The sequence below is a fragment of the Saccoglossus kowalevskii genome, chromosome 5 (genome assembly GCF_978046115.1).
Source record: "Saccoglossus kowalevskii chromosome 5, keSacKowa6.1, whole genome shotgun sequence".
Lineage (NCBI taxonomy): Eukaryota > Metazoa > Hemichordata > Enteropneusta > Harrimaniidae > Saccoglossus > Saccoglossus kowalevskii.
Window position 1 is genome coordinate 21,694,733 of NC_140645.1, and position 19,509 is coordinate 21,714,241.

The 19,509-nt window shown below is 31.8% G+C and overlaps 1 protein-coding gene across 3 annotated transcripts in view; it reads left to right on the top strand.

The window, feature by feature from the left end:
* Positions 1–19,509, top strand: part of LOC100371120 (prenylated Rab acceptor protein 1-like) — a 34,167-nt gene that overhangs the window by 8,273 nt on the left and 6,385 nt on the right. Inside the window, exons 2-5 of one of the 3 annotated variants that reach the window (XM_085499226.1) lie at positions 1,175–1,438; positions 5,727–5,936; positions 14,690–14,793; positions 19,274–19,375. In XM_085499226.1, coding sequence (XP_085355352.1) covers positions 1,175–1,438; positions 5,727–5,936; positions 14,690–14,793; positions 19,274–19,375 — 680 coding nt within the window. The remainder of the gene's footprint in view (positions 1–1,174; positions 1,439–5,726; positions 5,937–14,689; positions 14,794–19,273; positions 19,376–19,509) is intronic. The other 2 variants (XM_085499227.1, XM_078011428.2) reach the window with 2 other exon arrangements.

Here is a 19,509-nt window from a genome sequence, read left to right on the forward strand (position 1 = left end):
TTAGTTCTGTCATTCGACGTAGAAAAGTCGTGTCACGGGTCAACCTGTTCGTAAAATCTTCGTAACTCATTTGATGGAAATCGTCTTCTCTAATAAATACAGGTACTCTTCTAGCTTCGGAGTAGTAAATAAACTCCACTTTAAACAGGTATTCTGCCATATTTTTAGATTGATACTGGCGAAACGAAATGCGTCTTTTAGCACTTACCAGCCACGTGTTCTAGTCGTCTCTTTTTTATTTGGTGTGGCGACAGTGAAGACCGCTGTCTGGTTTATAATATAAACAACTCTTTGATTTTACCGCAACTTTGATATTATCTGGAGCAACTTGTAAACATTTACTCGCAATGTTACAAAACAACTTTAGTAGTGTGTTAACATTTTATACAAAGTCAACGTTCGAGGTTTGGTGGAAACTACTGTAATTTAAGTTTGTCGGTTTGAAAACTATTCATTTTTAACCTGTAATCAGGCAATGTGATTGATAAAAAACTATTTTGTTACATATCTCCAGTAATTTAATGTGTTTTGTAAATACTGTATTGCTTTATTAGTGGCCTATGCGTTCACATAAATGATGGAGGTCTATGGTCTGAGTGCTGGTACACTGTACATGTACTTGTTATTGTTATGAATTCAGCTATTTATGCAGCCTAAAATCAAATATAGTTGTTTCTCATATAAAAGTTCTTAATCAAAATTGTACTCTGAATACACATGTATATGCAAATAACAATAAATATTTAGTGGGTCATCCCTGTTCCAAAGTAATTTGAGGTGTAGTATTTTAGAACAGAGGTGAACGCTATTCAAAATTTGAAATGAAATTCAAACAAAAATGATTGTGAACTTTCAGATGCTCCAAAGCTTGTGACAGTTTACCGATAGTACATATTTCTACAATTCTCACAAATTTCATATATTAGTCCTAGGAATGAGTTCAGAGTGCTCACTGTTCGTCATTGACTATGATTTGCTAATCTGAAAGGGAGGGGTGCATTGCAGAATAAGACTTTTTTTTTTTTTGCTTTTTGTTGTCTCCTAAAAGGTGTATTTACTTGTAGTATTTGTAAAACCGTGACTGAAATTCCATTTGACACATGTATGCTCTTTAAGTAATGAATTTCTTGCTTTTATATTTTTACTTTTTTTCTTTGCAATCAACATATCACAGTCAGAGAAGAAGAACGGTCCTGATCACTGACGACCCAAACCCATTACCAATATACACCGGATCCCATCGACCATACCAGTCTGATATAGGTTATAAAAAACCTGTTGCAGCCTACCCACCAAAACCACTCCAGCTTCCGAGTAATTTTGGGTTCCAACCCTATCCCCAGTATACCTATCCTCCTGGATTTGAATTCCCTGCTGCTCAAAACCAGGTACCATCATACCTTGGCCATCCTCCTTACCCTTACGCAACTAATCAAACGTGAGCTTTACTTTCTTCTTAGCATGACACTTGCATGAATTGAAACAGAAATGAATAGTCTGGTGATTTAATTATGCCCTTGAATGCCAAAGTCATCTTTTGTCAATGTTCACAAAATAAACCTGCAGCATTCCTCCAAGAAAGACATCAAAAGTGTTATGAAGCATGTCATGGTGAAGGTTAGCTTTTATTTTCCTGTAAATAAAAAAAATTGGGTGCCCGGTAATTAGTGAAAGCATGTATTTGTACCTAATCTAATGTGCACATATGCTTTAATGTATTATGATTTAAATTGGCATGTACCATATTTTTCTGATAGGTTTTGGCATGTTTGCAACATGTGACTAAATCATGTGACTAGGTCATGTGACTAAGTCGTTATTCGAAGGTGATCCCTGATGTATTGTAAAACTGATAAAACTTTTCTATTTGAAGTTTCAAACAACATATTGTTTCCAACCAAATTCATTTTATCTACATACATGTACTAGTAGACTGTAAACTGGTTCATTTTTACTGCTAGGAATTGTGGGATTGATGATTTTATGACATTCGTTAAGAAAATTCTGTGCAAAGGCACTAATGCTCAGTCTCATAAAATTCCAGAAAAATGTTCACTGCTACAAAAATTTCCTAATTTTCGCCAACTCATGAAATAAATGAAAATTTACTTATTGCGAAATTAAAGCAGTTTACAGTACTGTGTATATTAAATATGATACACAAATGTACATGAATAACAAACATTGCCCCCTATATAAATGTAGTTGTACTCGTTATCAATAGAGTATTAACTTTTTTCAAAACATGTCTTGGCTTGCAACTCGTATTCAAGTATAAATACCGGTATTTTATTTATTTATTTATTTATTTAGAGGACATATCATGCGCATATTCTCCTAAAATGAGCTCTATGTGCATAAAAAAGACTATCAATAAAAAACAAGTACCGGTATATAAAACAAGTCAGGGTTATGGTCTTGACAGAAATGGTTGAAGTATTGGTGGTCACAAGGTGTTAAGAAAGTGTTAAGGTTCTTTCCTAGTATTTCCTTCTTTAAAATTCTTTTTTTTTGAGAAATTATATCAAATGTCATGTATACTGAAAAATGTTTTGCAAAAATGTATGTAACCCGTCTTTAGTACTCCAATGTAATGTTTTCTGTTCCAAATTTTTAACTCAACATTATTAGTATATTGTAAGTAGTTCAAGTTTTTCTGCACCACAATATTGGCATCTATCTTGGACCAAAGGAACCAAAGTTTATACTGCTTACAAAATGTCGTCAAATATATTTAAAATGTTTAAACTGTCTGATTTCTTATTTTAAATTTTTAAGAGAACATTGGATACTGAGTTGTACTGTTCATAGTAGCTATGATTTCTCAACTGTTGAATTTCAGTCACTAGTTTTATAAAACTCAATTGCATGCTTTAATAACCTTAAAACAGATTACCTTGTATTTAATTTTTTTCCACCAAGGGACAAACTTAAATATCTCAAAACATAAACATGTATGTGAGAGAAATTTTTCTGAAAAATGTTGTTAAGAACATTACTAGCGATGCTAATTAAAAGATTTGCACTAACTTGCTCACCCCATTGTAAGAATGCCTAGTATAAATGAAGTACACATACATGTACACTGTACATAGAACTTGTGCTTTTCTAGAATTTAAGGATATCATCACTTGGCTTAGGAATATTGACTTGTTTGTGAGGAGAGGGGTAATAGGACTACAGTTTCAAATGCTGGTAGCCCAGGTCTTTACTTTTTAATTGTGTTTCCATCAAATAAATAATAAAAAGCAAAATAAAAGATGAGAGTATCTAAACACATTTCCATGGATAGTGATTAACTATGCACATACAACTGAAGTTATAATTCAAAACATAGTTTAAGTACCCATTTTGTTTTTTCTTCAGATATTCAAATAGCAAATCACAGAAAATAACTTTGCTAATTTTTAGAAAATTTCTGTGTCAAGTGTGTTGACCATCTCCAGCCTATGTACAGCATAACTTATCATCCAATCTGACTCTTGGCTGGCTTTGCTAAAGTAGACATCTTTGTCAATCAATTCTTTGTAGTGTTTACCTATGTTACTAAGGTGAGACATATTTAGACAAATCACTTTGTACAAATTAAATTTATGGTGTTGAAAGCAAGTTAAGTTAATTATATGTTAATTTACACTCTGGCTATACTACTACGTCTAAGTATATTAAAATATTTGTTATTTTAAAATAATTATATTATCATCTACATTATGCTGTTATGTGAGAAAACATGATTACCCGAGTAAGTTATTATAAAAATGCTAATTTGAGTTGTTTCAAAACAAAAATCCATCATAAAATAATTTTTTTTAGCCATAAAACCTACTTTTCAAATCCAAAGTCATCCACAGAACTGGCTCATAAATGAAGAGTTAAATTTGCTTAAAATGAGAAAATGGCCACAATCATTTGAAGTTGTTTGTTAATAATATTAAATAATTTACAACAATTTAACTATGGTAAATTTGTTGTACACTATTTTTTGCGGCATAACAAAGTTATACTTTATGTCAACAAATTTTCTTATTGGCATTTTTTGTTCAATGCTGAATCGATCTGTCCAACTAAACAATTAAAGTATTGGTAGCAGATGCTCTAGGAGGTTTCATGCTCGTACATGAAATTTTTACCTAATCTGACATTTGGGATTTTCAAGTGAAACTTAATCTATGAGCTATTTGTAATTTCTTATTAAAAATTATTAATCATTTGCACCCAGTCATTGTCGCTGTCATTGGCAGAAATTATTATTCATACTTTTGCTATATTTAATGCTTGATGAGTGTTTTGCAAAATTTTATATTTGGATTGATAAATTTTGACAAAATTTAGCAAAAGTACCTTAGTTTAAGTTGTAATTGAATTTTTTCATAATAATTTTATTTTTCAGTTCCATTCATACTTTTAATTGATTAATTAATTACTGGTATATTAAAAATGAATATAAGATAGTTATAAATTAATTTGTATTCTCGTCAGTTAAACCAAGTTAAACGGAGCGTTAAGACAATTTGGCTTATATTTTGTAAAAAATTTAAATAATTCCATTGCTATTGTTCGGTCTAGAAAAAAAAATCAATATTTCCATTAAACCCTAGTAATCTACATTTTGTCATAGTATAACTTTATGTACTGTGTAAATTATTCATGCTCACCCTCTCCCTTCCAAGCAATACTTTTGAAGGCTAGTTAAAACATACTTTTACAATTAACATTACCGTAACATCAACAACAAAACATCAGTAGAGATGGCACAAAGAATATAAAAATAAAATTTATTGCTCTTGTAACGTCGACTTCTTATATGTAGAAGGTTCAGTACATATTCAGAAATATAAAAAGAAAAAAAGAAATGTGTACATTTTTAGAAACATTTTTGTTGTCTTGTCTTAATTCAGGAACTTGAATTACCGGTACTGAAAAACATAGATAATGGCCACATGTATATCGTGTCAGATTCCTGTAAAAAATACTTAAACATTAAGTGGGCTTTTAACTAAATTATAAAAAACAACTGCGTCATGCAGTACAATGGATCTCGCAAAAAAATTCTGAACACCCACCCCAACTGACCTTAAATCACGCTACACCTGACTAATGTCCCTTGTGGTGGAAATAAACCAATACAAGTGGGGTAATCTGTTCAAGTTTTGTTCACACTCAACAAATGTTGGTAGTTTTATTGCGGGGTTGGTGAAGGGGATTGGAATTGGTCTTTTCATAGCATGTAACATCCTGTGGGCTAAACCATTATTATACTCAATGGGGGTGTTTGGTTGATTCATTTCACTGGATGTCCAATCAATGCCAATCCATGATCCATGTTCAATTTAATTTAATACTAAAAAAATTAAAATAATCATCTCTAGGTTCATTATTATATTTTCAACTTTATTCAGTGCTTGAATATAATGCGATCATCAACAACTTTGTGCAAAAAAAAAATATGTTAATTTTTGATATGTAAATTTCGAGTTTTTAATCCTTTTTGTGATGTTTTGATTCCGTGGCAATATGCAATGTGACACAGTTTGTACAGCACACTTAGTAAGGACTGACACGTGTTAGTGTGTGTATACGCAGTAGCAAACATCACAAATTTGGAATTTTCATTCAACCAGTTTTCACCCTCTTTTCCATGGATAGACATTTGTTTTGATATTCACCATGGGTCTGAAATACATTGTACCAAGTAAATTACGACAAACAATTTCATATCGTTACAGCATGGCGCTTAATACTCTGTCCAACGTCAACGCCAAGGATTTCGTCCAGAAGCAGCGAGAGAATCTCAAACCTTGGCAAGAGTTCTTGAACACCTCGAAAGTTTCCAAACCCAGGAGTGTTGCACATCTTACGTCCAGAGTTACAAAGAACCTTGAACGCTTCCAAAGTAATTATTTACTGGTATCCATTGTACTCTTCATATATTGCATGTAAGTATTTAATAGTATTTTTTTTTAAATCGAATAATCAGCTTTGTTTATCTGGGTCACAGCTTTTGGCGTAACAGTTCTACCCACGCCACATTAACCCTTTGAATGCCATCATTTTTTCTTCAAAATCTTTAGCGCACATTTTATAATTTTGTTGTTAATTTTTGACCAAATATACATAATTTTACAGTTAAGGTATTGATTAATTTTGTGAGTTATTATGTAGTTTGTAAAAAAGGACAAAAGTAGACTTTGAGTTTAGTAGTTGAGTTGAGTTTTGTAGTGTAAATACACTATAAACTGTTAAATTTTTGCTGCTAAATATTTTTAGGATTTCATGTTATGGCATTTGTGAAAAATAAATTTCTTGAAATTCACTGAAACTCCATGTTGTAAAATCCCAGAGAAATTTTCAATGCTACAAAATTTGGTAATTTTCACTGAAATTCGCAAAAATTTGTCTCTCCCAAAATTAAAACAGTGTACAATACTACTGCTATCTTTTTCATTAATGAATTTATGTAAAATCATGCAGTGTACTCCCCAAAACATTTTTATAGCATGTATTTCCTAAAATACCAATTCCTGCAGAAGATGAGAGCATGTAGCGACATAGCATGCTTTCAATTGTTTTTACCAGGATGTACCTCAATATTGTTTTTCCACAGGAGATTATAACTACCGTACCATAAAATATGTATTACTAGCCGCATCCCTAATAGAAGCCACACTCATTCATTTTGACCCAAAATTTCACCATTGCTCACATGTGTAGATAAGAGGATGCATAGACTCTGTTGCATTGTACCATTTTAATAGAAGCCGCAACTTCTAGTACAGATTTTACAGTAATGTTTGATCACATAACAATTCATAAAAGACCTTCATCACTGAGATTTGCACTTTCCGATTTTAATATATGGTTCATTGAATAATGTTGCGATGTTAAAAGGGCTGCAGAAGAATAATGATTACATAAAATACAAATACGTCAAGCAGAGGGTTTCACTAGCATTTTCAGAGTAGTAATTAAATGAATTGAACAGAATTCAAATTTTGCTACTACACATATGCAATGCATTATGGGAGTAATCTTCCCTTTGTATATTTGAAAACTTTCTATTTTGGTATTCTAATGGCATTAACTCGTGATAATATAAGGTTATTACGAAGATACTTCAAAGTATGCACGAAGACAGTAGAGCGGCAGTATCGACCGACGCGCAGCGGAGGTCGATGCGACAGCGTACTGTCTGAGTGCATACTTTGAGGTATCTTCGTAATAACCTTATTATTATACATCTTTTCCCTTCAAGGATACATCATAGAAATGCCCAAATTCAAAAAGTTTAGAACAGAATCAGCGAACTTCTTTGTATGGAGTCGGGTCAAATCCTGGTGGCAGCCATGTTTGTTTTTAATATTAGAGGACGCTTACCCGCGTAATCATTGGCGACAGACGTATAATAATGATAAAGATGACATTATTTTTTAATGTGGCTTGGGACTTGTGTGTAAAACCACAGCGAAAATAGAATATGATTCAATCCTGTCCAAAAATTAATATCTCTTATTATTATTTAGATTTCACACAATCCCCGGTCAAGGCCTTGTGCACAAAATCTATTTATATGTTACAATATATACGTTAGAGAATATGGTTGGTAGTTCATATCTGTTTGAAATACAAAAAATCATTGTTGTACAACTAGTGGTGTGTGTACCTATGGTGGCTATTTTGAGGCAAAGATTCATTATGTGCTATTGTATACTTCTGTTCAAAAACAAAATTCATACTTTTTACACATGCTTGCTATTTTGGGACAGTCAATTTAGGCAAAATACCGGTACTTTGAAAGGTGGTATTTGTAGTCTGTAGAGTTGTGTACTAGACAAGCTATTTGGGTACTCACAGGATTTTTTTTTAGTCTTGGTATATGTGATAATTGAAAACAGAAAACAAAAAATGGCATAATTTCCATATACATCATAATTTATTTTTACTAATCTATCTTGATATTTTATAGTAAATCTAGATAATCTTTTAGTTTGGAATTGTTATGCAAATGATATGCAAATGATATGCAAATTAGTATGCACATTATTACTGCCACAGTGGTTTAAATTTTTTGTAGAACACTGGCAGTACATTTAGTATACTGTGAAATACTTTATTTTCGCTGGAATTAATTTTCGCTGAAAAGTATTTTTGGGTGTTTTGTATGGAATTTATTTTCACTGATTTCTGACGAGTTGAATGTGAAATATAGGAAAAAAAAGGTATATTCGCTGGATTTTATTTTCACTGAACCATTCCTAAAGTGAAAATAGCGAAAATTAATTCCAAGCGAAAATAAAGTATTTCATAGTACTAGAAACACGGTACGGTCTGCTGCAATTGAAAACAACAGCATGTATTTAACTGTAATTTGAGAGAGTAAATAACGTCACAACTCTAAGACAATTCACTCACAGCTGTAATTTGATGGATACAATAATGAGGTGTAGTGTAGATAGGAGCATTAGAAACACCATAAAGATAGTGTTACCAATAGTGTCAGCAAGCATTAAAAATGTTATTAATTTAATAGAAACTGAATTTAACCAGAGTTTTTGGGGTTAATTTAGACCAAATTGAAGATTATGTCATTGTATTTATACAGCTTTAATTAAAATTTATTTTTTCAATGGGCGAATTCAGATGCGTGAAGTCTTGGTGCGGCTTTAATTAGAGCATTCACTTCGGTAACAGTGGGAAATTTTTCTCAGAAAACAAAGGCCAGAAGGGATAATGATATGCTAATGAGATGCACGACACTCGATTGCAACTTTGTTGCAATTCTATGAGCACTTTCTGATTTTTACACACAGACAAACTTGTACACAAACGAAATTTCACACTGTATAACATACTGTATAACATACTGCACAATAAATAATATCTACAAATAGATTTGTATGCATTTGCAGATTACGGTACTGTATACTATAATCTTTTCGTTAGCACTCACAACTGAGAATAGGCGTCAATGACTACAGAAAACCTAAATTAGACTCTAATCTAGGCATCAAGAACAATTGAAATGTTCGAAAAATTATGCCTTAATTTAAAATTAAATGGTATATCTTTTTCTGAAATATGTGGTGTCTGTTCGGTTTGTGAAAGTTTGGGGTGCGGCTTATATTGCAGACTTTTTCCTGGGATCAAAACTTGTCAATTTCACCATGAAACAATGTCTCAAGTTAGGGGTGCGGCTTCTATTAAAGCTGCGGCCTCAAATATGATTTTTACGGTAATGACCATACTGTCTATTGTACATGCACTGTGCTCTTCGCCACTCTCATCACAGGGCACACTTGTCTTCTTTGTCATTGGCAGTGAGATTTATAGTATAACTCTAGTACATGTATGTGTGTAAATGCACACGTCTCTCTATCATAATAGGTTTAGTGTTTTAAGTAAACCACCTGTTCAGTTGCAGACTCACCTGGGGTAGAGGTTGATCCATGTTTTGGTATGCAATTCCCCATTTGAACTCCAGACCTATCATAGTAGTCTGGTACGATAACAACATCTATGTCACTCTGCATTCAATCACTTGAGGCTATTCACTAAATCTAGATTTCACAAAGTACCTCACTGAAATCGTCAGTGCTATAATATCTTGAAATCTTTCTGGTGTCATTACTAACATGTTGCGAAAATTTGTCTCATAAAATTGTTTTTATGGATAAACAGTTGCTATTGACGATAAGACTAATTAAATTCTACTAAACTGCATTTGAATAATATCAATATATTTAATATATTTTTGTTACAATAATTTGAATGTCAGTTTTAATATTCCTATTAAAATAACTACTTTGTTCTAACTTTGAATTTATTCAAAAAATAAAATAAATCTCAGCTAAATATCTGTAGTGACAATAGCACTTAACTTGAAATTTCCCTTGAAATTTAGATGTAAATTTTGTTCTTAAATTTGTTTCATTGTGAACGAAATAGCCAGTTATTAGTTTTTCATCGTTATTATTAAAATATGCCAATATAGTAATGAAGGTCAATATTGCCCAAGGTTGACTGAAACTAACATTCTCAATTTTTACTTTGTTAAAAAGAGATTAACGATTACAGGGGAAAGAAATCATGTAAAAACACAATTTCAAATAAATTTTGATCCACATAGACGGTTTGCAATATTATAACAATGAGAATACCTTGTGTCAATTCAGCAATACAGGAAGTGATACTTGGTTTTATCATTCTCTCATATCGGTTTTACAGTAATCCGTGTAACAGATTGCAACAGCTATTGATGAAATATTCATATTTTGGGTCTTAACTTGCCGCATGATGAGGTGGCACCCTGTGTTTGCCATTTGGCTAGTCTTATATAATATGTGATATATTAAGTACAATACTATGAAATACATCGCATTATGCTGGCCAGCACGAACTACTCTTAGTTCACCAGACTGCCTGTAATTGTTATCATACTGTATTCCTCGCGTATTGAAAACCATGATGACTTCTGTGTATTTTTTTCCTGCTGGGAATTTTTGTAATTTGATAATTTTATGACATTCCTGAAGACGAAATTTCACGAAAGGCAGACACCCCAAGTTGTAGGACCTCAGAGAATTTTTTGTTTCAAAATGTCATGATTTTCTTTGGCTCATAGAATTGGTTTACAGTATATACGCCACTACATGTATGTCACTATATATGTACTGTAAAATACTTTATTTTCGCTTGAAATTTATTTTTGCTGTTTTTGATAGAGATGATTCAGTGAATATGAAATCCAGTGAATATACCTTTTTTCTTATGTTTTACATTCATCTCACCAAAAATCAGTGTAAATAAATTCCATATAAAACACCCAAAATGTTTCTACAGCGAAAATTAATTCTAGCTAAAGTAAAATATTTTACAATACACGTCTTGACAAATACATTCACAATGAAACTTCAAACTTTGATCAGAAGTTTGAAGTTTTGTTTCTTGTGATTTTGTGCCAGGTGTGAATATTATATTATATCACTAATCCTGACTTTTCATTGGTGCAAATTGCATGCGTTGAATGTGTATTTTGACAAAGAAAGCTGTGGACATTTGATATTACCTTGTATGTATATGTAACACTTGCAGTTTGTACAACAGTGATATTTGATCTTGTCTGGCACAACAAATATTTAAAAAAAAAGTTTGAAGGGGTGAGAGTTCAACACTTATGCACCTAAGAGTGGTGTAAACATATTCTTTGTGCTTTCTGTCTTTAGTAAATGTAGTATATGCAGATTTTTTCTTCTTCAAAATTTAACTAAATATCTTAATAATTTCATTTATGGAATCGTTGTCATTTATTGTTTTCTGTTCTTAATTATTACACATACTAACACTCAAAACAATCCAGAGAGCACCCAGATAGGGATGCCATCATGCATTTTAAGTTACTATTGAAATGCTGTTACAGTACTAGATAGCAAATAGAATAGAATAGCAAATTAGATGCACGTTTGTGATATACATTAACAGCTTGATGTCATCATTTCACTTTGAAAATTAATTTTTGCTGTGTAGATTTATAGATTTGCATGTGTTTAGTACTTTATGTGGGACATATGCACATGCAGTGGTTTAGTGATTTCTTCCGATATGGCCGACTGGCAGCCATCTTGTATTATGCAAGTTAGTAAATGTATACATGTTCATGACAATTAGTTTTACAATTGGCAGTGAAGTCATTCCGTTTTTTTGCCATATTACCCCAGTACTATATCTAATTCACCTATGCTTTCATTGATATTTAGAACATGTGTCATATAGGAATACGTATTAATTAATTTTGTGATTTGATTAAAGATGGCTGTCTGGTTTGTCCTGCTGATACATGTGCATGATGATTCATTTTATGATCAGATCAAAAATGGTCTACTGCCAATAATCTTCCTTTTTGGCTATACTACTGTACCTATGTTATAGTCTTGTATTTTAGTCACATTCATAATACATGCCTATGTTTATTTCTACATTTGTTGAAATATCTTCCAAAAGTTTAAATGCTCAAAAAAAAATTAATAAACATAAAAAAAATTGTGCGAAGATCATTTTGGGTAACATGAGTGAGTCAAATGAATGAATGAATTGCAAGATTTTCTCCTGAGATGCATAATAACTAATGCAACAGGTTTACAACTATATGTGTGTGAGTAAACTTTAACTGACACTCCAAGTTTGTAGACATTCATGTTTGACTTTTGCTTTGATCTCTTAAATTTTAGTGTCTTAATTTCCTTCCATGAAAATATTGTTAGTGTCATTGGGTAACACCATAACAAATAAGCTGGCACACATTTACGATACTGGATACATGAATGTACTTGAGTTTGGATACAAAAATTGCATGAATATATAGCAAATAGAAGTATACACTGTGTGACCATATATTAGATTGCAAGTTTAAAAGTCATTTAATAAATCAAATTTTTGTTGTTACTAGATACATGTACTTGGAATTATTTTTGCTCTTTCCGCTGAAGGGATAAATCAGTGAAAATAATTTTAGTTTGTGACCATTATTAGTCTCAAGATTGTATTCTTTCATTTCATGCTGTAACTGCTTATGCATGATTTAATAACAAAAGAAGAAAAAAGAATTAAAGCAAAAAAAATTAAGCATATTGCGAAACTTACATTTATTAAATTACATTCATCATCATAATTAGTGAAAAATCATATTTTCATAATCAGATTATTTCATCAGAAAGATACTTGGACAGTTACGACATGATTTGGTAAAGCTTACATCGGATTTGACGATTCACATCAGTAGATTTTGTGGCATGTTACTGAAACCTGTCATGAGTTGATGTTTTAACCTATGATTGAAAGGATATAACAAACACGAGTTCTAGTCTTGTATCCATTAACAGTAACAGCTTGTCTTCCACAGTGCAGCTGAATATATTGATATTATTTTTTTCATCCCCCATTAAATTTTTTTCTGGCAATTTTATGTACATTTTATTCACTCGTATTTTTTCGTATATTTGCCAGAATTTGGTCACTCATGGATAAATACAATTTGTTACAGTTCCTTTGAAATTACAATGTTTTATTTTTGTATATTTTTCCATAATTCATTTTCCGAATGGAACACATTTTTTTTTTTGGCAATAGGTCATGAATTACTAGTTTTAGATGACAAAAATTGACTTTTGTGCTCAAGGGTTAGAATTTATTGTAGCAGTACGATTGGAGATTTCATCTTGCATATTATATCATTATATCTGTGCGCGACCAATACTGTAAAATACTTTATTTTAGCTGGAATTAATTTTTGCTGAAAAGACTTTTTGGGTGTTTTGTGTGGAATTTATTTTCACTGATTTTTGACAAGTTTAATGTAAAATATAGGAAAAAATGTATATTCGCTGGATTTTATTTTCACTTGATCATTCCTTCCGCGAAAATAGCGAAAATAAATTCCAAGCGAAAATAAAGTATTTTACAGTATTCTGACAGTACTGATAATATACAGTTGTGTTGACCTCCGCTACATGTCGACCGATACTGTTACTGTGCTGTATTTGTGTATACGCAGCATCTTTGCAATAACCTTGTATTCTCTTGATAATTTTTCTATAATTTCATTCAAAATGCCTTAAAAACACAGTCTGAGTTGAAATGACTGATTTATTCTAACTTTGAATGTTGGTTACACATGTCTGCTTACATCAGTTACTTTTTTTGATGTACTAGTATTCCAAAATTGCCAAGTTGTTCAAATGTTTGTTTGTGCTTATATCGAGAATTATGATTGGTGGCCATTTTTGATGGTAACGTAAATTAGCTGAATTTGGTCAAACATGGAATATAATTCATGGTTAAAAATTATTTTCAGCTATTAAATTGCAACCAAAATTGACATACCATATTTGTACTATTAGTAGTGTGCATAACCAAAAATTACATGTATCATTAGTTGAGTATACACTTACTGTGGAATACTTTATTTTCGCTGGAATTAATTTTCGCTGAAAAGGCTTTTTGGGCGTTTTGTATGGAATTTATTTTCACTGATTTTTGATGAGTTTAATGTGAAATATAGGAAAAAAAGTATATTCGCTGGATTTTATTTTCACGGAATCATTCTTTCAGTGAAAATAGCGAAAATAAATTCCAAGCGAAAATAAAGTATTCTACAGTATGTGAATTACGGAAGATTTTTCTGTGTTCAAAATAAAATATATTTTAATTAATGTAGAATACTTTATTTTTGCTTGGAATTAATTTTTGCTATTTTCGCTGAAGGAGTGAAAATAAAATCCAGTGAATATACCTTGTTTTACATTCAACTCGTCAAAAATCAGTAAAAATAAATTCCATACAAAGCACTCAAAAAGTCTTTTCAGCACAAATTAATTCCAGCTAAAATAAAGTATTTTACAGTATTCAATTCTTGGTTCATTTGTGCTTCTATTTGAGAAGCGTTTTTAATGGAATGAATACAATAGTTGTTTCATCATTGATTGTTCTTGATGGCCTCCTCTCGTCCGAATCATATATCCTGGACAGATAAAATATTTTGACCATAGACTTACTCCATTTACATATTGCATACACTATAAATATGATAATTGTTTTAGCTAAATCTAAATGTATTTTAAATTCAGTATTCATGACGGTTGCTTTAGTAAAGTCCATTGATCCTTTTACTAATCCTTATTTTGTTTTTGTTTATTTCCAGTATAACATCGCCATTATTGTTAGTTGCTTGTATTTTCCTTGTTGGTGGATGTTACTTGATCAAAGCTCGACAAGCAGCAGGAAAAGTCATTCTGTTAGGTAGGGGTACGTATGGATATTAATTTTCCTTCACAGGATATGCCGCACCGTGACTATAAATCAGCATGGGTATTACAGGTGGTAATGTATGCTATATATCCACTATTTAATTCCTAACCGTAGTAGTGATGCACCCATCCTCTGAAGATTTAAACCCAAAGTCTGTACTTGTAGCTTTAGTTTGTGTGGACTCTCAAAACATGGTAGAAGGCAAAAATGAAAAATTGCTTTTAAATCTCAAGAAAATACTACTGACCTAATTTATTTTACATACCTTCAACGTAGTTTTTGGAGTCAAGTTACACATACAAAATAAAGCAGTTGCTATATTTGGTCTATTAGTAGTATCTGCACTCATGGCCAAACAAAGAGATGTACTTTAATGATCCAGTGTATGTCACTATGTGCACTTTTATTGAAGTAAATACAGTATCACCATTAAATTAAATGAGAATATACTGTAATTGCTAGATTAGAAGCACATTTTCAGTAAAATCCCTTGTTAGAATAACATTTTTGAAATGCTCACAACTCGCACTGTTCTAATGTGAGAAAAAGCACTTATGCATATAGTATAATTAAACTAGGACAAAACAATCAGAAAATGTAATATCGTTATATTAATATATATTATGACTCTATAGTAAAGATAAAGAATAGTTTAATTGGAAACATGTTAGTTATCAGAAACCAAACTTACATAATGCTAACACAATATTTTATGTCAATGTATACTCAAATACAAATACAGTATATAGGGTGAAAATAATGGAAAAATGTAATATCGTTTGGTTAATGCACAGTCCCTCTATAGTCTGTAGAGGAACTGTGGTTAATATGATGCCAAATTTTATCCAGATTTGTAATTAATGTTAGTTATCAGAAACCAAACTTAAATAATTATGCTAACACAATATTTTATGTTGATGTAAACTCTTCTAATAGAACAAATACAGTATATAGGGTCAAAACAATGGGGAAAATGTAATATTGTTTCAATGGTTAATGTTATGCTAAGTTTGATCCAGATTTAATTTTATGCTTAATAATTTTCTCATCTGCGGCTTGTACCTGTTCTCATCCAGTTGGTGTCATTTGAGTATTATATTTTTAACTTATCATTGCAGTCTACAGATGTAGCTGTCTTTCATTCATTTCAATATTTCATTCATCATCATTTCAATATTTCATTCATCATCATTTCAATATTTCATTCATCATCATTTCAATATTTCCCATAATAGTCTGAGATTGACAGCTGGTGTGAATTAACGTCTTTCCTGTTGATTCTATTTTCGCTGCTTCATTATTATTTATAGGAAACAATTACTATAATTAAAGACTTGGAGACCTGTAGGCACACAAAGGTGGAATTAAAAAGGCTAATTAAATAAACATAGCATTAAAGGCCATTGCAAAGCACTGTTGGTAGAAATCTGAAGGTGTGGCTATTAAAATTGAGGATGCTAACTGGCTGCATGTTAGTTATATTAAGTAAATACGGAAAGCCTGTAATTATTTGAAATTTTGCATATTCATAGTTGTCAACTGCTGAAAAATTAATGGATTTTCGATTTCCTAACAGTGAAATATGCAGGTTTACTGGATCTCTGTACAATTTCAGCTCCATTATTAAGTGAGAATGGGGTTTAATATTGCATGCCAATGGTCCAATAATGTATCAAGTTGATATTAAAATATTGAATGACAAATATCTGATTCTCTAAGGCATTTAGTGGCCTTCTGTCAAAATGCTTCTGCTAAAATGTGAACTGATATTTTCTTTGTTTTAATTCACACAAAATTGTAGTTACTCGAACATCAGGACAGACTCTGGATTATAATGATCTTAGAAATGGTAACCATACTCTTATAATGGCTTCTAGGCACACACTGGATGGGTCTGGGATATGCCATTTCCCAATTATCCAATTCTCTATTTATATACATGGCTGTGAGAATGAAATGACACTGTGTCTTTACTGCATTTCTTGTCAGTTTTCTACAAATCAAATTTTGTTATATACACCACATTAATAGGATACCATATTTACTCTATTAGAAATGCCTTTAGATGCACATATAAACAAACAATCTTATTTGTTGTATACTGAATCATTAATTAAAGCATAACTAATTTGACCAAAGAGAACATCTCTTTAATGTATGCAAATCTATGTGTTACTACAGTAATAGAGAAAATATGGTTTCTAATAATGTTTGAAGTGGCGTAATGGGTCAAAATTCAATATTACATTTCACATAATGATTTTTAGCCTTGCTAAGTTGCTAGCACACTCCAAATACAGCCACAAAACAAACACTTGGTAAATATATGGGAATACTGGCAAGTATCATACAATGTGTGCATAGTTTGCGGTATCCTCATATTTTTGTATTTGCACCATTAGTATGCATGCATGCACTTAAATAATAGAGGTGTGTCCATAGTCAAAATAAGTTGTATTTCAAAGATCCAGCATACAATGAATCCACTGAGAGGGTATGCAGTGAGTGATGCTGATTTGTTTGAGTTATAGACATCGAGACACAAAAAGGACCATGCCATATGTTAGAAACCACACCCACTTTTGTGAAACCATGTCCAAATTGTAACATGTTCAATTATCATTAACCTAAATTTCGAATTACATGCAACATTAAACCAAACAAAAAAAAATATGTTGCCTGTAACTCAAAGTTTGGTTAACTGTTAATTAAAACAGTTTTGGTTTTGTTGTTCGTAACTTAAACAATTCAGCATCTCATCCAATGAGTGACCGTGTAATATCATATTTATTATAGCATCTAGCATAGCATCCTTTGCATGTCTGGATATGTCATCTCCTTTAAAAGATATATTAATTTATTTACAATAGAAATACATGTAAAGGAAAATATCCCGTTTGCTTTCCTGTAATAGTGTTTATCATTCAAAGTTTTTTTGAGTCTTTTACCCAATGTTTTGCTCTAATAGTAGTTTATGCACTTATGTAGTGGTATGTCTATCATCAGAATAATTCGTATTTTAATTGAATTACAATTAATGCAACTGGTTGTTAATGTACACTAATATTGCAGATGTGCTTCTAATAGAGCAAAGGTTGTCTGAATTCAGCATTTTACAGCACCTCATCACTAGAGGGCGTCCTTTGACTTATTACAAAGGTGTATGCTGTACAGTCAGCGTTATTTGCATGAGATCTCTAAATAGTGAATGTTTCCTTTAAAGCGAGAGGGTCGTCACCTGCGTACATGCAGGAATTGAGTCCCAAGCGACCATGACAACACGCTTTAAACGCAAAGGTTCATGGGTAGACGCTTGTTTGTAAACAATGACACGCTATGGCCATCGGACGCATGCGCTGGTGACTACTCTCTCGCTTTAAACAAATGTAGCACTGACCAGCTTTGCTATTTACTGTAAAAGTAATCATAATGATTACAAAATATTTGACACTATTGGAAAAGTTGTGCAACTGATAAAGTTGCTGAACTTGTATATATTTTTGTTTCTATGAGAATTTTGGCTATGTGATGTCTTTCTCAGGTGAAGCTTTCTTACTGACTATATGTGAACTGCCTAATATAATAGGAGATTTTTCATTCATTGGGAGATTTTGCGTAATGTGTGAAAAAAGCTGACCGAACATTTGACGTAAAAACCAAATGATTTGATTTTTAACAGGAGATTCTTTTTTTAGCTCTGCTGTTGACTTTGCTTATATAATGATTGTCCGTTCACTTTTGACTTCTTCTTGAAAACTACAATTCTTATTGCTTTGATACCGGTACTTGGTGTATGTACCTTCAGTAGACCTCTCTCAGATTTGTTCATTTTGTGATAATATCTTCAATCCTCTAATTTTGATGAATACTTTTGTCCTTTTTTGTAAAAAAATAATTTTTTCAACTTCATGTTAAAAACCGCAAGTCCTATTTCTTTGATATTATACCAGTACTTACCTTAAGTAGACCTCTCAGATTTGTTAATTTTCCAATAATATTTTCAGTTCTTTAATTGAAATGTGCACTGCGAACAGCGGTGCTTTCTCAGCCGAGTGGCTTCTTGTTTATATTACAATGTTGAAATACTGATTTTTCAAAAAAAAAATATGTCATTGGTATATCATTACTTCATCAAAATTGACCATCGTGAAATGTGTCTAGCACATTATTAAGCGTAAAAATACCAGTACTCAAAACATGCTTTCACGATTTGATGTCACTAGAACATGACCTTTGTTTGTCCTGTTACATTTGATTTCACATATAACGGTGGATCTCACAGTTATATTAATGGAAAATGGTCTAATTTAGTTTTTCTTTTGATTTGTTCATCTTCTGATGTTACTGAGCTAGTTAACCACAAATACGCCAGACCAGGGTGGAGAAAACTTCACCTTGCTTGTAATACACCAACATTAGTCTTTCACAACTCGCAGTTAAATCTAATTAAATTTGCAATATTTTTTTTTTTTTCTAGGTCGTGAATTAACAGTTGGCCAGCAGTATTTAGCTATCACGCTATTTTCATGTCCCTTGTTTTTCCTTGCTGGTGCTGGATCTGCTGTGTTCTGGGTTATTGGTAAGTATTTTAGTATACACATTTAGTATACTAAAATGCACAACTTGCCTGCTGATGCAATAATTTCCTATTCATTCTGGTTACTACTTCAGCAAGCAGTGTGGGAATTAATTGCTGGATTTTAATCTTGTCTG